The following is a 20704-nucleotide window of genomic DNA, read 5'->3' on the forward strand; positions in this document are numbered from 1 at the left end:
GAATAGTTCAATTGGATTAAAAGAAAAAGAAGAAGTTGCAAGAATAGCCTACAAAACATGGTTTATTATTAAACCTGGAAATAAAGAAGTAAAGGATAAATGGTGGTCTTTATATTATACTAAAATTCTTCCAAAATTTCATTTAAGAGATAATCATTTAGGTCGTAAAATTAATCAATGGATTGAAGAGGATATGAAAGATTTAGAAAAGAAACAAGGTGGAACACCAATTACTGAAACCGAGGAATCATCTGTAACAACTCCAGATTCAAAAAAAAGAAAACCAAATTCAACCAAAGAAGGAACACAACCTGCTTATATAAATGTCCAATTAGTAAATCCTGTAAGTGTTTTTATATTTCAACACAATTTTATATAAAAAAAAAAATAATAATGTTAATATATTAACATAATTATTTTTTTTAATTTTTTAATTTTTTTTTTTAAAAAAAAAAAAATCAAGGACCCCAGCACTGATAAAGAAAATATTAAAAATCTTGCTGAATATTGTGTTAATAAATCAATTTTTTGGACAGAACCAGAATTGGAAAATTTAATTACAATTTTTAAAGATAATAGAGTTAAAATAATGGATAATATTATATCTCAAACTAAAAAGAAATCAAATTCAACCAACAATCTAGCAAGTCCAAACACAACTCCTTCTTTAATATCATCACCAATACCTGCCAACTCAATAATTGGAATTAATTCAGGAAATATAAGTAGTCCAAGTAATATTGGAAGTGGTCTCAACAATAATAATAATAATAATTCTACTACCAACAACAACAACAACACAAATAATAATATTAGTAATAGCAATATTAGCAATATTAGCAATAACAGTAATAGTAATAGTAATAGTAACAGTAATAGTAATAATAATAATAACAATAATAATAACAGTGGTGGTAGTAGTAGCAGTACTAGTAACACAGTTTATGGTGGTGGTGATTCACCAGTTTTAAAACACTCTTTAACATCATCATTTAAAACTAATCCTTCTAAAAAACACCACAAGGTATGTATTTTTTTATATATTTATTTATTACTATTGATATTAATATTAAAACTGATTTATTTATTTTAAAATTGACAATAGAAAAATAAAAACAAATTAAATGAAATTAATGCATCATTTACATCAAACTGTGATTGGATTAATGGAGAAATTGATCAATGCAATGACTTTTATTGGGTTAGATTAGATTTACCTGGTATTGAACCAACTAACATCTCAATTAAAACAGATGAAGCAACTTGTAAAATTTTAGTTAGTGTAAGTAAAATTTTTAAAACTTTTTTTTTAAAAAAACTAAATATCTTTAAACATAATTTTTTGAAAAAAAAAAATAAATAAATAATAATAATAATTAATTCATATATATTTAAATTTAAATAGGGTGAAAAAATTGAAGAATCTAAAAAAATATTAACAACAACTGGAAAGAGAAAATATGGATCATTTGATATTGAAGCTAATTTACCAACAAATACAAATGTCTCAAAAAGTGAACATTTTTTTTCAAATGGTCAATTGTCAATAAAATCTCCAATTATTTCCTCAACCCTTCCACCACCAATTCCACCACCAATTCCAAGTAATAATAATAACAATATCAATAACAATAACAATAATAATAACAATAACAATAACAATAACAATACAAATAACACAAAAAATATAAATAATAATATACAAAGTACGCAATCCACATTATTATTCCCTATTCAACCATCATGTTCTTCAAGTGCATCGTTACCAATACCTTGATTTTGTAATAAATGAAATAAATGAAAAAAGAAATTCTTTTTAATACTTTTATCCATTTTTTTTTTTTTAAAATTGTTTTTTTTTTTTTTTTTTTTGGGAATAAAGGTAAATTTTACACTTTAAAATAATATAACAGTTAAAAATGATTTAAACATTTGATAAATAAAGAACGATCATTTTTTTTATTTTTTATTTTTTAAAAAAAAAAAAAAAAAAAACAAATTTAAAAAAATAAAAAATAATTTTATAAACATTTTTTAAATTTTTTTTAACCTATTTAAAAATTATTATTTAATCTATATAAAAAAGATTATCATCATAAAATTTGATTATAATATTATATTTTTTAAAATTTATATCTATTAATAAAAAAAGAATTTCAAGAATTTCAAGAATAAAAAAAAAAAAAAAAAAAAAAAAAAAAAAAAAAAAAAAAAAAAAAAAAAATTTGGTTAATCACCTTTAGGGGATTGAAATACCAAATTTAAGTTTTATTTGAAAAAAAAAACAATTAATCTTTCCTTTTAAAAAAATTAATTTTCCCCAAAATTAAAAAAATCCAAATTTTAATTTTTTAAAAAAAAACTTAAAAAATTAAAAAAAATTAAAAAAAGATATTCAATCCCCCTAGGGTTTTTTTATTCTAAAAACAATAAAAAAAGGGGGTTTTAGGGAGGATTTTCCCCCCGGAGGGGAAAAATTTCCCTATAAAATTTGTAAAGACATGAAATAAAAAAAATAAAATAAATAATAAATAGAAATGAGCAATTGTTCATTCAAGTAAAGCAATTTTATTACCAAAATAAAATTTATTTCAAAAGTATTAAAATAAAGGAATTTATAATAAATATAAAATGTATATATATAATAAAAATAACAATAATAAAAATAATAAAACTTTGAATTATAATAATAAAAAAAAGACGTATAAACACAATATTGGTGGGATAAATTTCAAATTCTTAGGTAAGTTTGATAACTTAATTTTTTTGACCTTCCCATGTTCAATAATTTGAAAATTAACACAAAAATTTTTTACATATAAAATTCCCACTCAAACTTAACAATCAGAAACCAACAGTTTGAAAAAAAAAAAAAAAAAAAAAAAAAAAAAAAAAAAAAAAAAAAATATACCCATTAAATTATGATTATTCTTTTAAAAAATTGCCAGTGACTTTTTTAACCCAAAATGGGACATAATATATAACTCTCCATCTTTTTTTTTTTTTTTTTTTTTAATTTAATTTTATTTTTTTTTTTTTTTCTTCTTTATCTTGCACAAAAATTAATAGATGAATTAGATATAAACAGGTGTGTGTTATCATTCAATTGATAAACCAAATACACTTTTTCTATAATATTTACAAGGGTCAATTTTTATCTTTTTTTTTTTTATTGTTTTTATTTTATTTTTATTTTTATTTCTATTTTTATTTTTATTTCTATTTTTATTTTTATTTTTATTTTTATTTTTATTTTTTTTTTTTTATTTTTTTTTTTTATTTTTATATTTTTTACAAAATATTTTTAAAATCACAACACTCATTCAAATTGATTGATTTTTAATTATTAAAAAAAAAATAATATAAAATATTAAAAAAATAATAAAATTAAAATAATTAAAAAACGATAAAAAAAATCTTTTTTTTTTTTTTTTTTTATTTTCTTCTTTTTTTTTTTTTTTTTTCTTTTTTTGTAAAATATAATATAACAAATTAATTTTTTTTTTTTTATTGGTTAATAATTGTAAGTAGAAATTGAAAAATATGCTAGTGGTTTATTTTTTTTTTCCCACAATTAACAAAAATGGAATTAAAAAATGGTTTTCTTTTTTTTTTTTTTTTTTTTTTTTTTTTTTTTTTTAATTCCATTATTTTTGTTTTTTTTTTTTTTTTTTTGATTAGTCTTAATTATATTGAAAAAAATATGACGCAGTCTTACGACATAATTGTTCATAATAATAGTTAAATTTTACCATTTCACTTTTTTCTTTTAATTTTTTTTTTTAACACAAAACTCCCACTAAATAATATATCTATCAATTATTTGTACAAATAAATAAAATTGCTTTTCAATTTTTTAATTATTATATTCAATATATTTTTTTTTTGTTTTTTTTGTTGTTTTTGTTACTGTTGTTTCTAAATTCATTCACCCTTTCAAACGAACAAACCCACACTACCCCAACATGTTTAATTTTTTTTTATTTTTTTTTTTTTTTATATAACCCAAACAAAACAAACAAAAAAATCAAACCCCTATATTCCCATTATGGTTTTTTTCATTTTTAAAAATAAAAAAAATAAAAAAAAATAGAATTATTAAATTAAAAATAAAATAATTCATCATCTTTTTTTGTAGACAGATATGATTTCATCATTATTCCACATTATTTTTAAAATTCTTTTTCATATAATCTTATAAAAAAATATTTTTTAAATATTTGTAAAAATTATATTAATAAATAACCCACCCTCACACTCAATAAATACCATCCCAAATTCATGGAAAAATAATTATTATTTTTTTTTACCCCCAACCCTGGATTTTCATTTCCAAAATTAAACACCATACTTTTTCATGTGTTATAGAACCACAAATGTTAATAAGTTTGTTAATTTAAAACATAAATTAATAACAATAAAATAATAATAAATTAAAATAAATAATAAATTAAAAAATGAAAAATAATTATTAATAAAAAATAAAAAATAATAAAAAAAAAAATAATAAAAAATAAAAAATTAAAAAAATTAAAATATGAATTTAAACAAACGACATAAATAACTTTGATACTTTATTCATTTTCTTTTTTTTTTTTTTTTTTTTTTTTAATTTCATTTTGTACCATAAAAAAAAAAAAAACAACTAATTGTATTAAAATTTATAAAAAATTGTATTAATATATCAAAAAATAATTAATCTAACCACAAGAATCAACCCCACACAAACCACAAATACTCCTTTGCAATCAAACCTCTCATTTTTAAATATATATATATATATAAACAATATAATAAAAACAAAAAAAAAATTAAAAAAAAAATAATAATAATAATAATAATTAAAACAAATAATTGTAATAATAAAAAAAAAATTAAAATTAAAATTAAAAAAAAAAAAAAAAAAAACTATATTCAATCCATTTATTTATATCATTCCCCCCCTAGTAAAATTACTTCAACAAATTTAATTATCATACACACACACACACTCACACAAAAACAACTAGATTCCCAACTAAACCTGCAATAGTAAATATTTATAATGTATTAAAATTGTTAATTAAATTTATTAAATTTTTTTATTTCGTTTAAATCATTAGTATTAAACACAAAGTTAGTAATAGTTTTTGTTTTGTTTTTGTTTTGTTTTGTTTTTATTTTATTTTTTAAAAAAAAATTTTAAAATATTTAGTGTCACCACAATATCTATGGATTTATTTTATTATTTTTAATTTTATTTTAAATTATCTTTTCCAAAAATATATTACTAAATCACAATTAAAAAAATAATTAAAAGATTGGAGGTTGTGATTTTTAATATTTTATTGATAATCTTTAAAAAATAAAATCAAAAATACTATATTTTTTATAATTATTTTTATTATTATTATTTTTTTTTTTTTTTTTTTTTTTTTTTTTATTTTCCTAAATTTATTTATTTATTTTAATTTTTATTTTTGTTTGTTTTTTCCAAAGTTAAATAATTATTCCAAAATTGGAAACCATTATCTTTTTTTTTTATATCAATCAAAAAATTATTTTTAAAAGCTTTTTTTTTTTTTTATTTTATTTATCTTGTAATAATAAAAAAAAAAAAAAAAAAAAGATTAAAAAAAAAAAAAAAAAAAAAAAAAAAAAAGGGGATTATTTTAAATTAAAAAATAAAAAGGATTTTCCCTGGTTCCCTTTTTTATTTTTTGGTTAATCAAATTTTTTTTTTAAAATCAGAAATCAAAAATCCCCAATCCAGGGATTTTTTTTTTTTTTTTTTTTTTTTTTTTTTTTTTTTTTTTTTTTTTTTTTTTCTCATTAAATCAAGATTCACAAAAATTATTTGTAAATAATAATTTTATTTCAATTTTCGATTTTTTTTTTTAAAAACAAAAATACTAAAAAACTATCACCATTTTTTACAAATACTCCCCCCCACTACCCACAAACCATTTTATTTCACTCGCGTATACGAATAAATTTCTTTTATTAAAAAAACTACCCCAATAAATATAAATTGCATTAAAAACTTTTTTTTTTTTTTTTTTTTTTTTTTTTTTTTTTTTGGTAATTAAAATAAACAAATTTTAATAAAACATTTTTTAAATATATACGATTTTTTTTTTCTTTTTTTGATTTTTTTTTTTTTTTTTTTTTTAGTAAATATGCCTTTTTACTAATACTAATTATATTTTTAATTTTCTATTTTTTTTTAAAATTATTTTAGTAAATTATAATTAAAAAACAATAACAAGTAAAAACTTTAAAATAAAATAATAAAATAATAAAATAAAATTAAATATAATCTCAAAAAAATTAAATTCCATAAATAAAGCAATAATAGTTATTTATTGATTAAAAATTAAAAAATAAAAAAAACCAATATTTATTTAAAACAATAATAATAAAAATAATTGTAATTATATATATAAATTAAAATATATATAATTTAATAATATATAGTATCATTAATGGAAGTATCAACAGAAATTTTGTATAATAATAATAACAATAATATTATCAACCCAAATTTAATAAATAATGATAATGATAATAATAATAAAAATAAAGATGAAAATTGGGTGAAAATTGATCAATCTGAAGCACCAAATAAATTTATTCAATATGTTGATGAAGCATCTAAACAGGATCAAGTATGTAAATCTTTTAATTTTTTTTTTTTTTTTCCAAAACACTTTAATCTAATATTTTTTTTTTTGATTATTTTTTTTTTTTTTAAATAGATTATAGCTCATACAAGATATTCAACTAGACAATTATATTTACAACCAGGTCAAAAAGTAATGGATTGCGGTTGTGGAGCTGGAAAAGATTTAGGAAGATTAGAATCAATGGTCGAAGGTAATGGTATCGTTGTTGGTATGGATATTTCGAGAGAAATGGTTGAATGTGCTAAAAGTAGAATGTCACATTTACCAAATGTTAAAATCTTTATTGGTGATGCTTCTCGTATTCCAATAGATGATAATTATTTCGATGCGTATGTGTTTATTTTTTTTTTTTTAAAAAAAAAAAAAATTATTTTTTTATTAATTTATTTATTTTAAAATTTAGAATTAGATGTGAAAGATTATTACAACATGTAATTAATCCAGATTTAGTAATTAGTGAAATGACAAGAGTAATAAAAAGTGGTGGTAGAATCGTTATAACCGATGCAGACTGGTCATCAACATCTGTATCAATTCCAAAGAATATTGAAGAGATTAATAAAAAGATATTAAACGATGTTGTATTTAATGCTCATCCAACTATTGGCTTACATCTTAGAGGAAGAATGGCAAAGAATCCACAATTGGAAAATTTGGAAATATTCGCACAATGTTTATATACCGATAGTTTAGCAATGGCCGATGAATTCGTTTGGTTAGGTGAAAGAGGTAAAATGGCATGTGCTCAAAAATTAATCACCGAAGATGAATTTAATTTCTGGAGAGAAACCTTGGAAAGAATGGACGAAGAAGGTAGTTTTGTTTTCACTATGAATATTTTTACTGTTAGTGCTTCTAAAAAGTAAATCACAAAAAAAAAAAAAATTTATAAAAAAAAACAAAAAACAAACACCAAAAAAAAAAAACATAATGATGATAATATAACACTAATACACTAAAAAAAACCCCTCAAAATACGCACGCATTACTTTTTTTTCACAAAAAAAAAAAAAATTAAAACACAAATAATAATAAAATTTAAATGTAACTTTTGTTTTTTTTTTTTTAAAAAGAAATTTAAATGTGTCAACTTTATTCATTAATTTTAATAAAAAGAAAAATAAAAATCTGTTTTGTTTAAGAAAAGAAAAAAATGAATTAAATTAGTATTAATGATTTTTTTTTTTTGAATATCTTTTTTTTTTTTTTTTTTGAAAAATATTTGGACAATAATGTTGTTTAAAGTAACTCAGAGACAATAAATGATCGATCAAAGCTAGAGACGAGAACACAAATGATGTCTGCTAGTTCATACGCAAATTACGTTCATCACTGGAACTGAAAACAACATGTCGACACTGTCTCTTGAAAGTAAATATTTTTTTTACATACCTCAAATAATTATTTAAACAAGAGCAGAAATGGAAAGCTAGCTAGACGAAAGGACAATAATAAACTGGAGAAAGAAAAATAATAAAAATAAAAAGAATGTTAAATTAATAATTGAACTTTTTTTTATAAAAAATTATTATTTTTATTATTATTTTTTTTAATTGATTTATCAATGTTGCTTCAGATGTTAGTTTAGGTAGCTTGGGTTTTTCAACAGGTCAACGTTCTAACAAATGCCATTTTTTTCATCACAACAACACTTTGGTCAAATTTTTTTTTTTTATTTTTTTTTCGTTTTTTTTTTTTTACACTTACTCTCAAAATTATAAAGTTGATGAAAAAAAAAAATAGAATAAAAAAAAAAATCATGTTTTTATACTTTAAAAAAAAAAAAAAAAAAAAAAATTTAAAAAAAAAAAAAATTACTTTTTTTTTTTTTTGATTCGGTTTTATCGAGTCACGTGACTTGTTCTATACTTTTCAAAAAAATTAATGGGAGTTTACATTTATTATTTATAAATTATTTATTTTAAGATATATTATCGATTTAAATAAAAAAAGTTGATATAATAAATTTTTTTTTTTTTTTTTTTTTTTTTTCTTTTTTCTTTTCTCTATAATTTTTAAATCTCTTATTAATAATTTTTATTTTTTTTTTTCTTTGATTTATTTTCCCTTTTTTTTTTTTATTTCTTTTCTACTCTTTTTAAAATTTTTTTTTTTTTTTTTTATTATTTATTTTATTTATTTATTTTTTTTATTTATTTTATTTTTTTTTTCTTATTTATTTTGGGATAAACCAATTATTCTTTTATTCATGAATTATTTTCCTTAATTAAATTTTTTTATTTTTTTTTTTTTTTTTTTGTTTTTTATTTTTAATTTTTTTTTTATTTTTTTATTATTTTTTTTTTTTTTTCATTTTTCACTTTTCGTCAGTACATCGTTTTTTTTATTTTATTTTTATATTACAACCTTTTTTTAATTATTGATTTGTTTTTAATACGCACCTATAAATTCATTCACATAAATAATCTTACTTCATAGTATAATAGATAAATAAAAAATAAAATAAAATAAAAATAAAAATAAAAATATAATAAAAAAAAAAAAAAAAAAAAAAATAAATAAATAAATAAATAAAAAAAAAAATAAATAAATAAACAAATATATATAAATAAATATAAAAATGTCATCAAAAAGAGGAAATAGAGTAGTTTCAAGAGGTAGAGGTGGAAGAGGTAGAGGAGGTGGTAGGGAAACCACTAGAAGACATGTTAATATAAGAAGTGGAGGTGGTGATGCTATGGGTGATGATGGTAATTACCCAAGAATATGTATAAGTAATTTACCAAGAACAGTAGATAGATCAGATTTAATGGAATTTTTAAAATCAAAATCATATCAACCAAATTTAAATTTTAGAGGTGTATGTGGAGAGAAAAAAAAAAAAAAAAAAATAATATTCAGATACTAATTTTATTATTATTTTTATTATTGTTATAGTATGAGTTTAAAAATACCAAACTTTTTTTAGGTGTTGAAGGTTCAGATAATATACCAGCATTAGTAGCATTAACAGGTATAAGATATGGAGGTGTAAAAGTAAGTTAATAGTTATTTGTTTTTTTTTTTTCACTCTTTAAACATTTTTATTAACTAAACTATTTATATTATAGCTCTTAGTTTCACAAGAAGATTCAAATTCAGTTAATACTAGAGTTGTTTTTAATGGTAATAAAGGAAATTCTCAAAAACAATTTAAAGATAGTCAAAACAAACTTTCAGCATCCAGACAATTAAAACATATAGAAGAACACATCACCAACACGTACACAAATAGCCCAAATAAAGAAGTTATAGATTTTTCATATTTACATTCAACCAAAGAATTGGACTTTAACGATAGCAAAACATTAAGACAAGTATTTCGTTTAATCTCTGAAAAATGTGAAAAGGTATACATCATCTATCAAATCTAGTATTTATATTCTCACCATTTGTTATCCATGCATTTGTTTTTTTTTTTTTTTTTTAAAAAAACTCTTCAATTGATCTAGTTATTCAAATCAATCAATCAACCAAATCAATCACAATCACATAATCACAATTAAGAGGGGGGCAGAGGTGGTCAATATCACATATGTTTATTTTTTGACATAGTATTGGTGGTGGTGGTGATGATGATGATGATGATGAATGTTTGGTAGATGAATGGATGAGTGCCAATCAATCATTTTGCAAACCCAAGAGGGTGGTTAGTTTATGTTTTTCACACATAAAAACATAAAATTACAAACATCAATATGTTCCGTTTTTACTAGTTTTACTTTGTGTTTTACATTGTTTAACAAACGACACTACAATCTTGGGTTTAGTGATTTTCCAACACACTACTTTTCAATCAAAATACCATTTTTTTTTTTTTTACCTTCAAATATAGTAACAGATAAGATAGAATCTTAAAATAATTAATAACAACCATCATAATATAAAACTAACATTTCTATAAAAAAAAAAAAAAAAAAAAAAAAAAAAAAAAAAAAAAATTATCAAATTTTCTCATATATTTTCAAACAATAATAATTATTTATAACAATGACAACAATAATCAATCATTCATTTAAATCAACTAATCATATTCAAATTTATATGATTTCAATATTATTTATTTGTTTGCTTGCTTATTGTTTGTATTTGTTGGTTTGTTTTTGATATTACTAATCCCATTTCTTTATAATTATTACTATTTACTCCTTTCTCTATCATTATTTTTTTTTTTTTTATTTTTTTCTTTCTCTATATATATTTTTAATTATAGGCGATCACAGTGTCATTTTCACATAATAATATTAATTCATTATCATCATTCAAATTGATGATTAGGTTTTCATTGGATCATGTTATAAATTTTAATTTTGATTCAAATAAAATCTCTGATGTAAATGAATTGGATAGTCTTACTGATTTATCTTTAAGAGAATTAGTTTTTACAAATAATCCAATTGCTCAACTTCCAAATTATAGAATGTAGGTAGTTTTTAGTGAAAAAAAAAAAAAAACAAAGCAACATATTTAAGATAAATTTACTAATAAATTCATTTAAATTATTATTATTATTATTATTTTATTTTACTTTTTTTTTTTTAGGGAAGTTGCAAGAAAATTTCCAGATTTATTAATTCTTGATGGTGTACCAATTGGACCAGAAGATTTTCCACCAAGTCCAATCCCACCATTAAGACCAAATTATTGTGATAGTCAAGAGAGACAACAATTTGCTTTTAGATTTTTAGAAAAATATTTCACAACTTTTGATAAGTCTAGAGAAGAGATCATCAAGGCATACACTGAAGACTCAAAATTCTCTATGACCTTTATGGCTGATAGCAGTACCTTACCAATGCGTGGTTCTACTAAAGCTTATCAAAGAAATAATAGAAATTTAAAGAAGCCATCTGATGATAGTATGTTAAAATATAAAATAATAATAATAATATAATAATAATAATAATAATAATAATAATAATAATAATAATAATAATAATAATAATAATAATAATAATAATAATAATAATAATAATAATAATAATAATATTTACTAATAATTTACTACTTTTTTTTTTAAAAAAAAATTATTTATAGTTAAGAAAACTCAACTTTTATATTCAGGATATGATAATATTTATAACTTTTTCAAACTTTATCCAGTTACATCACATTATTTAGCTTCTTCTGTTATTGATACATTTTTGGCTCCTGGTTCACCAGTAAGTTTTTATATTTTAAAATTAAATAACTTGTTGTTTTTCCTTATTTAAATAATATATTAATATGGTTTTTCTTTTTAAAAAAAAAATAAAATAAAAACAAAAAAAAAAAAAAAGTTATTAAATGTTGTTATTCATGGCCATTACCTTGAAACTGCATTTAATTCTAAAAGATCATATGATAGAACATTTATCTTGGCCCCATCACAACCTGGATCTGAAGCCGCAAAAGGTGGATGGGAAGCAATTATATTGAATGAACAACTTCATGTAAGACCTTATGTTAGATTACCAAGATTGGAGCCAGTTACCCAACCAATCGCAAATATAACAATACCCATTGGTGCTGAAATGGAAACTTTAATCAATGATTTCGCAGTTTATACAAAATTAAAACCAGAATTTGCAAAAGAATGTTTATCACTCTCTGGTTGGGATAAATCAAAAGCATTGGAAACTTTCCAAAATCTTAAAGTAAGTTTTAAAAAAAAAAAAAAAAAAAATATCAAACTTTGTATTAACATTTTCATAATTAATAAATTTATAGGCAAACAACCAAATCCCAGCAGATTATTTCGTTGCTTAAGTGGAAAGAAAATAAAATAAAACAAAATAAATAAAAAAAAAAAAATTAAAAATTAAAAATAGTTTCTATTTCAATTAAAGAAAGGCCTTTTACATAATATTTATTCAAAAATAATAATAATAATAATCAAAAAATAAAAATAATTTTTAATTTGTATATACATTTTTTTTTATTTTTTATTTTTTATTTTTTATTTTTTATTTTTTTTTAATATCAAAAGATAATCTAAAACTAAACTTTCATTCAAACCTTTTTAAGTTTGTAAATAAAATACATATTAAGATTTTTAATTAAAAATCAGTTAATATATTAATATGGATTTGTTTATTTATTATGATCTTTATTACTTAAATGATTTGTTTTTAGTTGAATTTACCAAAAAAAAAAAAAAAAAAAAAAAAAAAATTTTACTTATTTTTTTTTAAAAAATTTAAAAATATCCAAAATAATAACCCTTGGAATCTCAAGTACTTTTAATTATTATTAGTGGAGTTCATAAATAATTGGATGGGAAAAAAAAATTCTACTCTTTTAATTATAATATCAAAAAAAAAAAAAAAAAAAGTTAATAAAAAAAAAAAAATAGAACACAAAGATGTAAAAATAATGATTCAAATAATAAAAGACAAGGTTAATTTATTAATGAGAGATAAAAAGATTATGTGTTTTGTTTTATAAGTAAAAAAAAAAAAAAAAAAAAAAAAAAAAGAAGATAAAAAAGATTTGGTGAGATTACAGAATTTGCTACCACTCATTTGCGGTTGTTTTTTTTTTTTTTCCTTTTTTTTTTTTTTTTTACTTCTCAAAATTTAATTAAAAAAAAAAAAAAAAAAAAAAAAAATGTTTTAAAAAAATCAAAAATTTGAAAAAAAAAAAATCAAAAAAAATCAAAATATTTGCAGCATATGAAAAAAAATTAAAAATATACCGTTGTGACAAATTATTTTGAAAGTTATCGTGGTAAAATGGCAATATCTATTTATATAATCAATACAAATACAAGTTATATATATCTACATATAATTTGTTTGGAAAGATAAATAGGGAATAGTAATCGTGATATTTTAAAATACAAAAACACCAAAAAAAAAACCACACCCCCAAAACCCAAAAAAAAAAAAAAAAAAAAAAAAGAAAAAAAAAAATAAATAAATAACTTGAGCGGTTTCAAATCAAAAAAAATAAATAAAAAAAATAAAAATAAAAATAAAAAAAATAAAAAAAATAAAAAAAAAAAAAAAAAAAAAAAAAGAAAAGAAAAAAAACAAAAAAATATGGAAAATCAGTTGGATACCCAATTTTTCAAATAATTTTTTTTATTTTTTATTTTAAAAAAAAAATTTTATTTTTTTTTTTTTATTTTTAATTTTTTTTTTTTTTTTTTTTGGTTTCTTACTTAAATAAAAAAAAAAAAAACAATTCATTTTTTTTTTTCAAAATAAGTTTTTGTTTATAATATACAATAAATTAGATTTTTATTTTTAAATATAAAATCTTATTATTTGTTATTTTTTTCTATATTTATTTATTTATTTATATATACCACCCTTTATTAAAATTACCTTGTTGTATTTATACTTTGTGTAAGTAAAAAAAAAATAAAAAAAAAAAAAAAAATTATTAAAAAATAAAAGAAGAAAATAAATGAATAAAACATATTAATTTTTTTCTATTTTAATTTTTTAAATTTTAGAAAAATAAATTAAAAAAAAAAAAAAAAAAAAAAAAATGAATCCAATTCATGATAGAACTTCAGATTATCACAAATACTTAAAAGTTAAACAAGGTGATTCTGATTTATTTAAACTTACTGTTTCAGATAAGAGATACATTTGGTATAATCCAGATCCAAAAGAAAGAGATTCATATGAATGTGGTGAAATTGTTTCAGAAACCTCTGATTCTTTCACATTCAAAACCGTTGATGGTCAAGACAGACAAGTCAAAAAGGATGATGCCAATCAACGTAATCCAATCAAATTCGATGGTGTCGAAGATATGTCTGAATTATCATACCTCAATGAACCAGCAGTTTTCCACAATCTCCGTGTTCGTTACAATCAAGATTTAATTTACACCTATTCAGGTCTCTTTTTGGTTGCCGTCAATCCATTCAAGAGAATTCCAATCTACACTCAAGAGATGGTTGATATCTTCAAAGGTCGTAGAAGAAATGAAGTTGCCCCACATATTTTCGCCATTTCTGATGTTGCCTATCGTTCAATGTTAGATGATCGTCAAAATCAATCACTCTTAATCACTGGTGAATCTGGTGCTGGTAAGACTGAAAACACCAAAAAGGTCATTCAATATCTTGCATCTGTCGCTGGTCGTAATCAAGCCAATGGTAGTGGTGTATTGGAACAACAAATTCTCCAAGCCAATCCAATCCTTGAAGCTTTTGGTAATGCCAAAACCACCCGTAACAACAATTCATCTCGTTTCGGTAAATTCATTGAAATTCAATTCAACAGTGCTGGTTTCATTAGTGGTGCTTCAATTCAATCCTACCTTTTAGAGAAATCACGTGTCGTTTTCCAATCTGAAACCGAACGTAATTATCACATTTTCTATCAACTCTTAGCTGGTGCCACCGCCGAAGAAAAGAAAGCTCTTCACTTGGCTGGTCCAGAATCATTCAACTACTTAAATCAAAGTGGTTGTGTTGATATCAAAGGTGTCTCTGATAGTGAAGAATTCAAAATCACTCGTCAAGCTATGGACATTGTTGGTTTCTCACAAGAAGAACAAATGTCAATCTTTAAGATCATTGCTGGTATCTTACATTTAGGTAACATCAAATTCGAAAAAGGTGCTGGTGAAGGTGCTGTCCTCAAAGACAAAACCGCCCTCAACGCTGCTTCAACCGTCTTTGGTGTCAATCCATCAGTCCTTGAAAAGGCTCTCATGGAACCACGTATTTTAGCCGGTCGTGATTTAGTTGCTCAACATCTCAACGTTGAAAAATCCTCATCATCAAGAGACGCTCTTGTCAAAGCTCTCTATGGTCGTCTTTTCCTCTGGTTGGTCAAAAAGATCAACAATGTCCTCTGTCAAGAGAGAAAAGCTTACTTTATTGGTGTTTTGGATATTTCAGGTTTTGAAATTTTCAAAGTCAATTCATTCGAACAATTATGTATCAATTATACCAATGAAAAACTCCAACAATTCTTCAATCACCATATGTTCAAATTGGAACAAGAAGAATATCTTAAAGAGAAAATCAATTGGACTTTCATCGATTTTGGTCTTGATTCACAAGCCACTATCGATTTAATTGATGGTCGTCAACCACCAGGTATTTTAGCTCTTTTGGATGAACAATCTGTTTTCCCAAATGCCACCGATAATACTTTAATCACCAAACTCCACAGTCACTTTAGCAAGAAGAACGCCAAATACGAAGAACCACGTTTCTCCAAAACCGAATTTGGTGTTACCCATTATGCTGGTCAAGTCATGTATGAGATTCAAGATTGGTTAGAAAAGAACAAAGATCCATTACAACAAGATCTCGAACTTTGCTTCAAAGATTCATCAGACAACGTTGTCACCAAACTTTTCAATGATCCAAACATTGCCAGTCGTGCAAAGAAAGGTGCAAACTTTATCACTGTCGCCGCTCAATACAAGGAACAATTAGCCTCACTCATGGCCACCCTTGAAACCACCAACCCACATTTCGTTCGTTGTATCATTCCAAACAACAAACAATTACCAGCCAAACTCGAAGATAAAGTTGTCCTCGACCAATTACGTTGCAATGGTGTCCTCGAAGGTATTCGTATTACTCGTAAAGGTTTCCCAAATCGTATTATCTATGCCGATTTCGTCAAACGTTACTATTTATTAGCTCCAAACGTTCCAAGAGACGCTGAAGACTCACAAAAAGCCACCGATGCTGTTCTCAAACATCTTAACATTGATCCAGAACAATATCGTTTCGGTATCACCAAGATTTTCTTCCGTGCCGGTCAATTAGCTCGTATTGAAGAAGCTCGTGAACAACGTATCTCTGAAATCATCAAAGCCATTCAAGCTGCCACTCGTGGTTGGATCGCTCGTAAAGTCTACAAACAAGCACGTGAACACACTGTTGCTGCTCGTATCATCCAACAAAATCTCCGTGCTTACATTGATTTCAAATCATGGCCATGGTGGAAACTCTTCTCAAAGGCTCGTCCATTATTAAAGAGAAGAAACTTTGAAAAGGAAATCAAAGAAAAGGAAAGAGAAATCTTAGAACTCAAATCTAATCTCACCGACTCTACCACTCAAAAGGATAAATTAGAGAAATCACTCAAAGATACTGAATCCAATGTACTCGATCTCCAACGTCAACTCAAAGCTGAAAAAGAAACCCTCAAAGCTATGTACGATAGCAAGGATGCCTTAGAAGCTCAAAAACGTGAATTAGAAATCCGTGTTGAAGATATGGAATCTGAACTCGACGAAAAGAAATTAGCTTTGGAAAACCTCCAAAACCAAAAACGTTCAGTCGAAGAAAAAGTCAGAGACTTGGAAGAAGAATTACAAGAGGAACAAAAATTACGTAATACCCTTGAAAAATTAAAGAAGAAATACGAAGAGGAATTAGAAGAAATGAAACGTGTCAATGACGGTCAATCTGATACCATCTCTCGTTTAGAAAAAATCAAGGATGAATTACAAAAAGAAGTTGAAGAATTAACTGAAAGCTTCTCTGAAGAATCCAAAGATAAAGGTGTTTTAGAAAAGACTCGTGTCAGATTACAAAGTGAATTGGATGATTTAACCGTAAGATTAGATAGTGAAACCAAAGACAAATCTGAATTACTCCGTCAAAAGAAGAAACTCGAAGAAGAACTCAAACAAGTTCAAGAAGCTCTCGCTGCTGAAACTGCTGCTAAATTAGCTCAAGAAGCTGCCAACAAGAAATTACAAGGTGAATACACTGAATTAAACGAAAAATTCAACTCTGAAGTCACTGCTCGTTCAAATGTTGAAAAATCAAAGAAGACCCTCGAAAGTCAATTGGTTGCCGTCAACAACGAATTAGATGAAGAGAAGAAGAATCGTGATGCCCTTGAAAAGAAGAAGAAAGCTTTAGACGCTATGTTAGAGGAAATGAAAGATCAATTAGAATCCACTGGTGGTGAAAAGAAATCACTCTATGATCTCAAAGTTAAACAAGAATCAGATATGGAGGCTTTACGTAATCAAATCTCTGAACTCCAATCAACTATTGCCAAATTAGAAAAGATTAAATCCACTTTAGAAGGTGAAGTTGCTCGTTTACAAGGTGAATTAGAAGCTGAACAATTAGCCAAATCCAACGTTGAAAAACAAAAGAAGAAGGTTGAATTAGATTTGGAAGATAAATCTGCTCAATTAGCTGAAGAAACCGCCGCCAAACAAGCTTTAGATAAATTAAAGAAGAAATTAGAACAAGAATTATCTGAAGTTCAAACTCAACTCTCTGAAGCCAACAACAAGAATGTCAACTCTGATTCCACCAACAAACATTTGGAAACCTCTTTCAATAATCTCAAATTAGAATTGGAAGCTGAACAAAAAGCCAAACAAGCTCTTGAAAAGAAACGTCTCGGTTTAGAATCTGAATTAAAACATGTCAATGAACAATTGGAAGAAGAAAAGAAACAAAAAGAATCCAACGAAAAACGTAAAGTTGATTTAGAAAAGGAAGTCTCTGAACTCAAAGACCAAATTGAAGAAGAAGTTGCCTCCAAGAAAGCTGTCACTGAAGCCAAGAACAAGAAAGAATCTGAACTCGATGAAATCAAGAGACAATATGCTGATGTTGTTTCATCTCGTGATAAATCAGTCGAACAATTAAAGACCTTACAAGCCAAGAATGAAGAATTAAGAAACACTGCTGAAGAAGCTGAAGGTCAATTAGATCGTGCTGAAAGAAGCAAGAAGAAAGCTGAATTCGATTTAGAAGAAGCCGTCAAGAATTTGGAAGAAGAAACCGCCAAGAAAGTTAAAGCTGAAAAAGCCATGAAGAAAGCTGAAACTGACTATCGTTCAACCAAATCTGAATTGGATGATGCCAAGAACGTCTCATCTGAACAATACGTTCAAATCAAACGTCTCAATGAAGAACTCTCTGAATTACGTAGTGTCTTGGAAGAAGCTGATGAACGTTGTAACTCTGCCATCAAAGCAAAGAAAACCGCTGAATCTGCTTTAGAATCATTGAAAGATGAAATTGATGCTGCCAACAACGCCAAAGCTAAAGCTGAAAGAAAATCCAAAGAATTAGAAGTTCGTGTCGCTGAATTAGAAGAATCATTGGAAGATAAATCTGGTACCGTCAATGTTGAATTCATTCGTAAGAAGGATGCTGAAATCGATGATTTACGTGCTCGTCTCGACAGAGAAACTGAAAGTCGTATCAAATCTGATGAAGATAAGAAGAACACTCGTAAACAATTTGCTGATTTAGAAGCTAAGGTTGAAGAAGCTCAACGTGAAGTTGTCACCATCGATAGATTAAAGAAGAAACTCGAATCTGATATCATCGATTTATCAACTCAATTGGATACTGAAACCAAATCTCGTATCAAGATTGAAAAGAGCAAGAAGAAACTCGAACAAACTCTCGCTGAAAGAAGAGCCGCTGAAGAAGGTTCATCCAAAGCTGCTGATGAAGAAATTCGTAAACAAGTCTGGCAAGAGGTTGATGAGTTACGTGCTCAATTAGATAGTGAACGTGCTGCTCTCAATGCTTCTGAAAAGAAGATCAAATCTTTGGTCGCCGAAGTCGATGAAGTCAAGGAACAATTAGAAGATGAAATCCTCGCCAAAGACAAATTAGTCAAAGCCAAACGTGCCCTCGAAGTTGAATTAGAGGAAGTCAGAGACCAATTAGAAGAGGAAGAAGATTCTCGTTCAGAATTAGAAGACAGCAAACGTCGTCTCACTACTGAAGTCGAAGATATCAAGAAGAAATACGATGCTGAAGTCGAACAAAACACCAAATTAGATGAAGCCAAGAAGAAACTCACTGATGATGTTGATACTCTCAAGAAACAATTGGAAGATGAAAAGAAGAAATTGAACGAATCTGAACGTGCCAAGAAACGTTTAGAATCTGAAAATGAAGATTTCCTTGCCAAACTTGATGCTGAAGTTAAGAATCGTTCACGTGCTGAAAAGGATCGTAAGAAATACGAAAAGGATCTCAAGGATACCAAATACAAATTAAACGACGAAGCTGCCACCAAGACTCAAACCGAAATTGGTGCCGCCAAACTCGAAGATCAAATCGATGAATTACGTTCCAAACTTGAACAAGAACAAGCCAAAGCCACTCAAGCCGATAAGAGTAAGAAGACTTTGGAAGGTGAAATTGACAACTTACGTGCTCAAATCGAAGATGAAGGTAAGATCAAGATGAGATTAGAAAAAGAAAAACGTGCTCTCGAAGGTGAATTAGAAGAATTAAGAGAAACCGTTGAAGAAGCTGAAGACTCTAAATCTGAAGCTGAACAATCCAAACGTTTAGTCGAATTAGAATTAGAAGATGCTCGTCGTAACCTCCAAAAAGAAATCGATGCCAAAGAAATCGCTGAAGATGCCAAATCTAACCTCCAACGTGAAATCGTCGAAGCCAAAGGTCGTCTCGAAGAAGAATCCATCGCTCGTACCAACTCTGATCGTTCAAGAAAGAGACTCGAAGCTGAAATTGATGCCCTCACTGCTCAAGTTGATGCTGAACAAAAAGCCAAGAATCAACAAATCAAAGAAAACAAGAAGATCGAAACCGAACTCAAAGAATACAGAAAGAAATTCGGCGAATCAGAAAAGACCAAGACCAAAGAATTCCTCGTTGTCGAAAAACTCGAAACAGATTACAAGAGAGCCAAGAAAGAAGCTGCTGATGAACAACAACAACGTCTTACTGTTGAAAACGATCTCCGTAAACACCTCAGTGAAATCTCATTACTCAAAGATGCCATTGATAAGTTACAACGTGATCACGATAAGACCAAACGTGAATTGGAAACAGAAACTGCCAGCAAAATCGAAATGCAAAGAAAGATGGCCGATTTCTTTGGTGGTTTCAAAGCTTAAATCAATTTGATTTCTTCTTAATTCAATGCTAAAAAAAAAAATATTATAAAAAAAAAAACACACACAACAAATAAATTAATAAATACCATTTATTAAAAAAAAAAAAAAAAAAAAAAAACCTATTTTAACAATTATTTTATTATTTTTATTTTTAGTTTTGTTAAAAAAAAAATTATTATCTTTATTTATAATTATAAAAAATTTATCCAATG

At 24.5% G+C, this 20704-nt stretch overlaps 5 protein-coding genes and 1 non-coding gene across 6 annotated transcripts in view; 5 read left to right on the forward strand and 1 right to left on the reverse strand.

The window, feature by feature from the left end:
• Positions 1-1777, forward strand: part of DDB_G0286467 (hypothetical protein) — a gene marked incomplete at both ends in the record, with an annotated part of 4234 nt that extends 2457 nt beyond the window's left edge. Inside the window, 4 exons of the mRNA XM_632644.1 lie at positions 1-343; positions 464-1024; positions 1106-1282; positions 1406-1777. The exon at positions 1-343 is cut by the window's left edge and continues 2092 nt beyond it. Coding sequence (XP_637736.1) covers positions 1-343; positions 464-1024; positions 1106-1282; positions 1406-1777 — 1453 coding nt within the window. The remainder of the gene's footprint in view (positions 344-463; positions 1025-1105; positions 1283-1405) is intronic.
• A 4687-nt stretch (positions 1778-6464) lies between these two features.
• DDB_G0286413 (hypothetical protein) lies at positions 6465-7531 on the forward strand (the record flags this gene model as incomplete). The annotated part of the gene is made up of 3 exons (XM_632645.1): positions 6465-6647; positions 6738-7000; positions 7069-7531. 3 exons carry the CDS (start codon positions 6465-6467, stop codon positions 7529-7531), a joined length of 909 nt encoding a protein of 302 aa, XP_637737.1.
• Positions 7532-7913: 382 nt separating this feature from the next.
• Positions 7914-8001, reverse strand: sno8. Its single transcript has one exon. It is a non-coding gene; the product is annotated as a C/D box snoRNA (small nucleolar RNA).
• A 1245-nt stretch (positions 8002-9246) lies between these two features.
• DDB_G0286415 (hypothetical protein) lies at positions 9247-10347 on the forward strand (the record flags this gene model as incomplete). Its single annotated transcript, XM_632646.1, has 4 exons — positions 9247-9486; positions 9564-9662; positions 9737-10038; positions 10221-10347. 4 exons carry the CDS (start codon positions 9247-9249, stop codon positions 10345-10347), a joined length of 768 nt encoding a protein of 255 aa, XP_637738.1.
• Positions 10348-10655: 308 nt separating this feature from the next.
• Positions 10656-12413, forward strand: DDB_G0286455 (hypothetical protein; the record flags this gene model as incomplete). Its single annotated transcript, XM_632647.1, has 6 exons — positions 10656-10760; positions 10879-11087; positions 11208-11524; positions 11703-11827; positions 11945-12301; positions 12375-12413. 6 exons carry the CDS (start codon positions 10656-10658, stop codon positions 12411-12413), a joined length of 1152 nt encoding a protein of 383 aa, XP_637739.1.
• A 1728-nt stretch (positions 12414-14141) lies between these two features.
• mhcA (myosin II heavy chain) lies at positions 14142-20492 on the forward strand (the record flags this gene model as incomplete). The annotated part of the gene is made up of 1 exon (XM_632648.1): positions 14142-20492. One exon carries the CDS (start codon positions 14142-14144, stop codon positions 20490-20492), a length of 6351 nt encoding a protein of 2116 aa, XP_637740.1.
• Between the last annotated feature and the right edge of the window lie 212 nt (positions 20493-20704).

Source organism: Dictyostelium discoideum (assembly GCF_000004695.1).
Source record: "Dictyostelium discoideum AX4 chromosome 4 chromosome, whole genome shotgun sequence".
In the NCBI taxonomy this organism is placed as follows: domain Eukaryota; phylum Evosea; class Eumycetozoa; order Dictyosteliales; family Dictyosteliaceae; genus Dictyostelium; species Dictyostelium discoideum.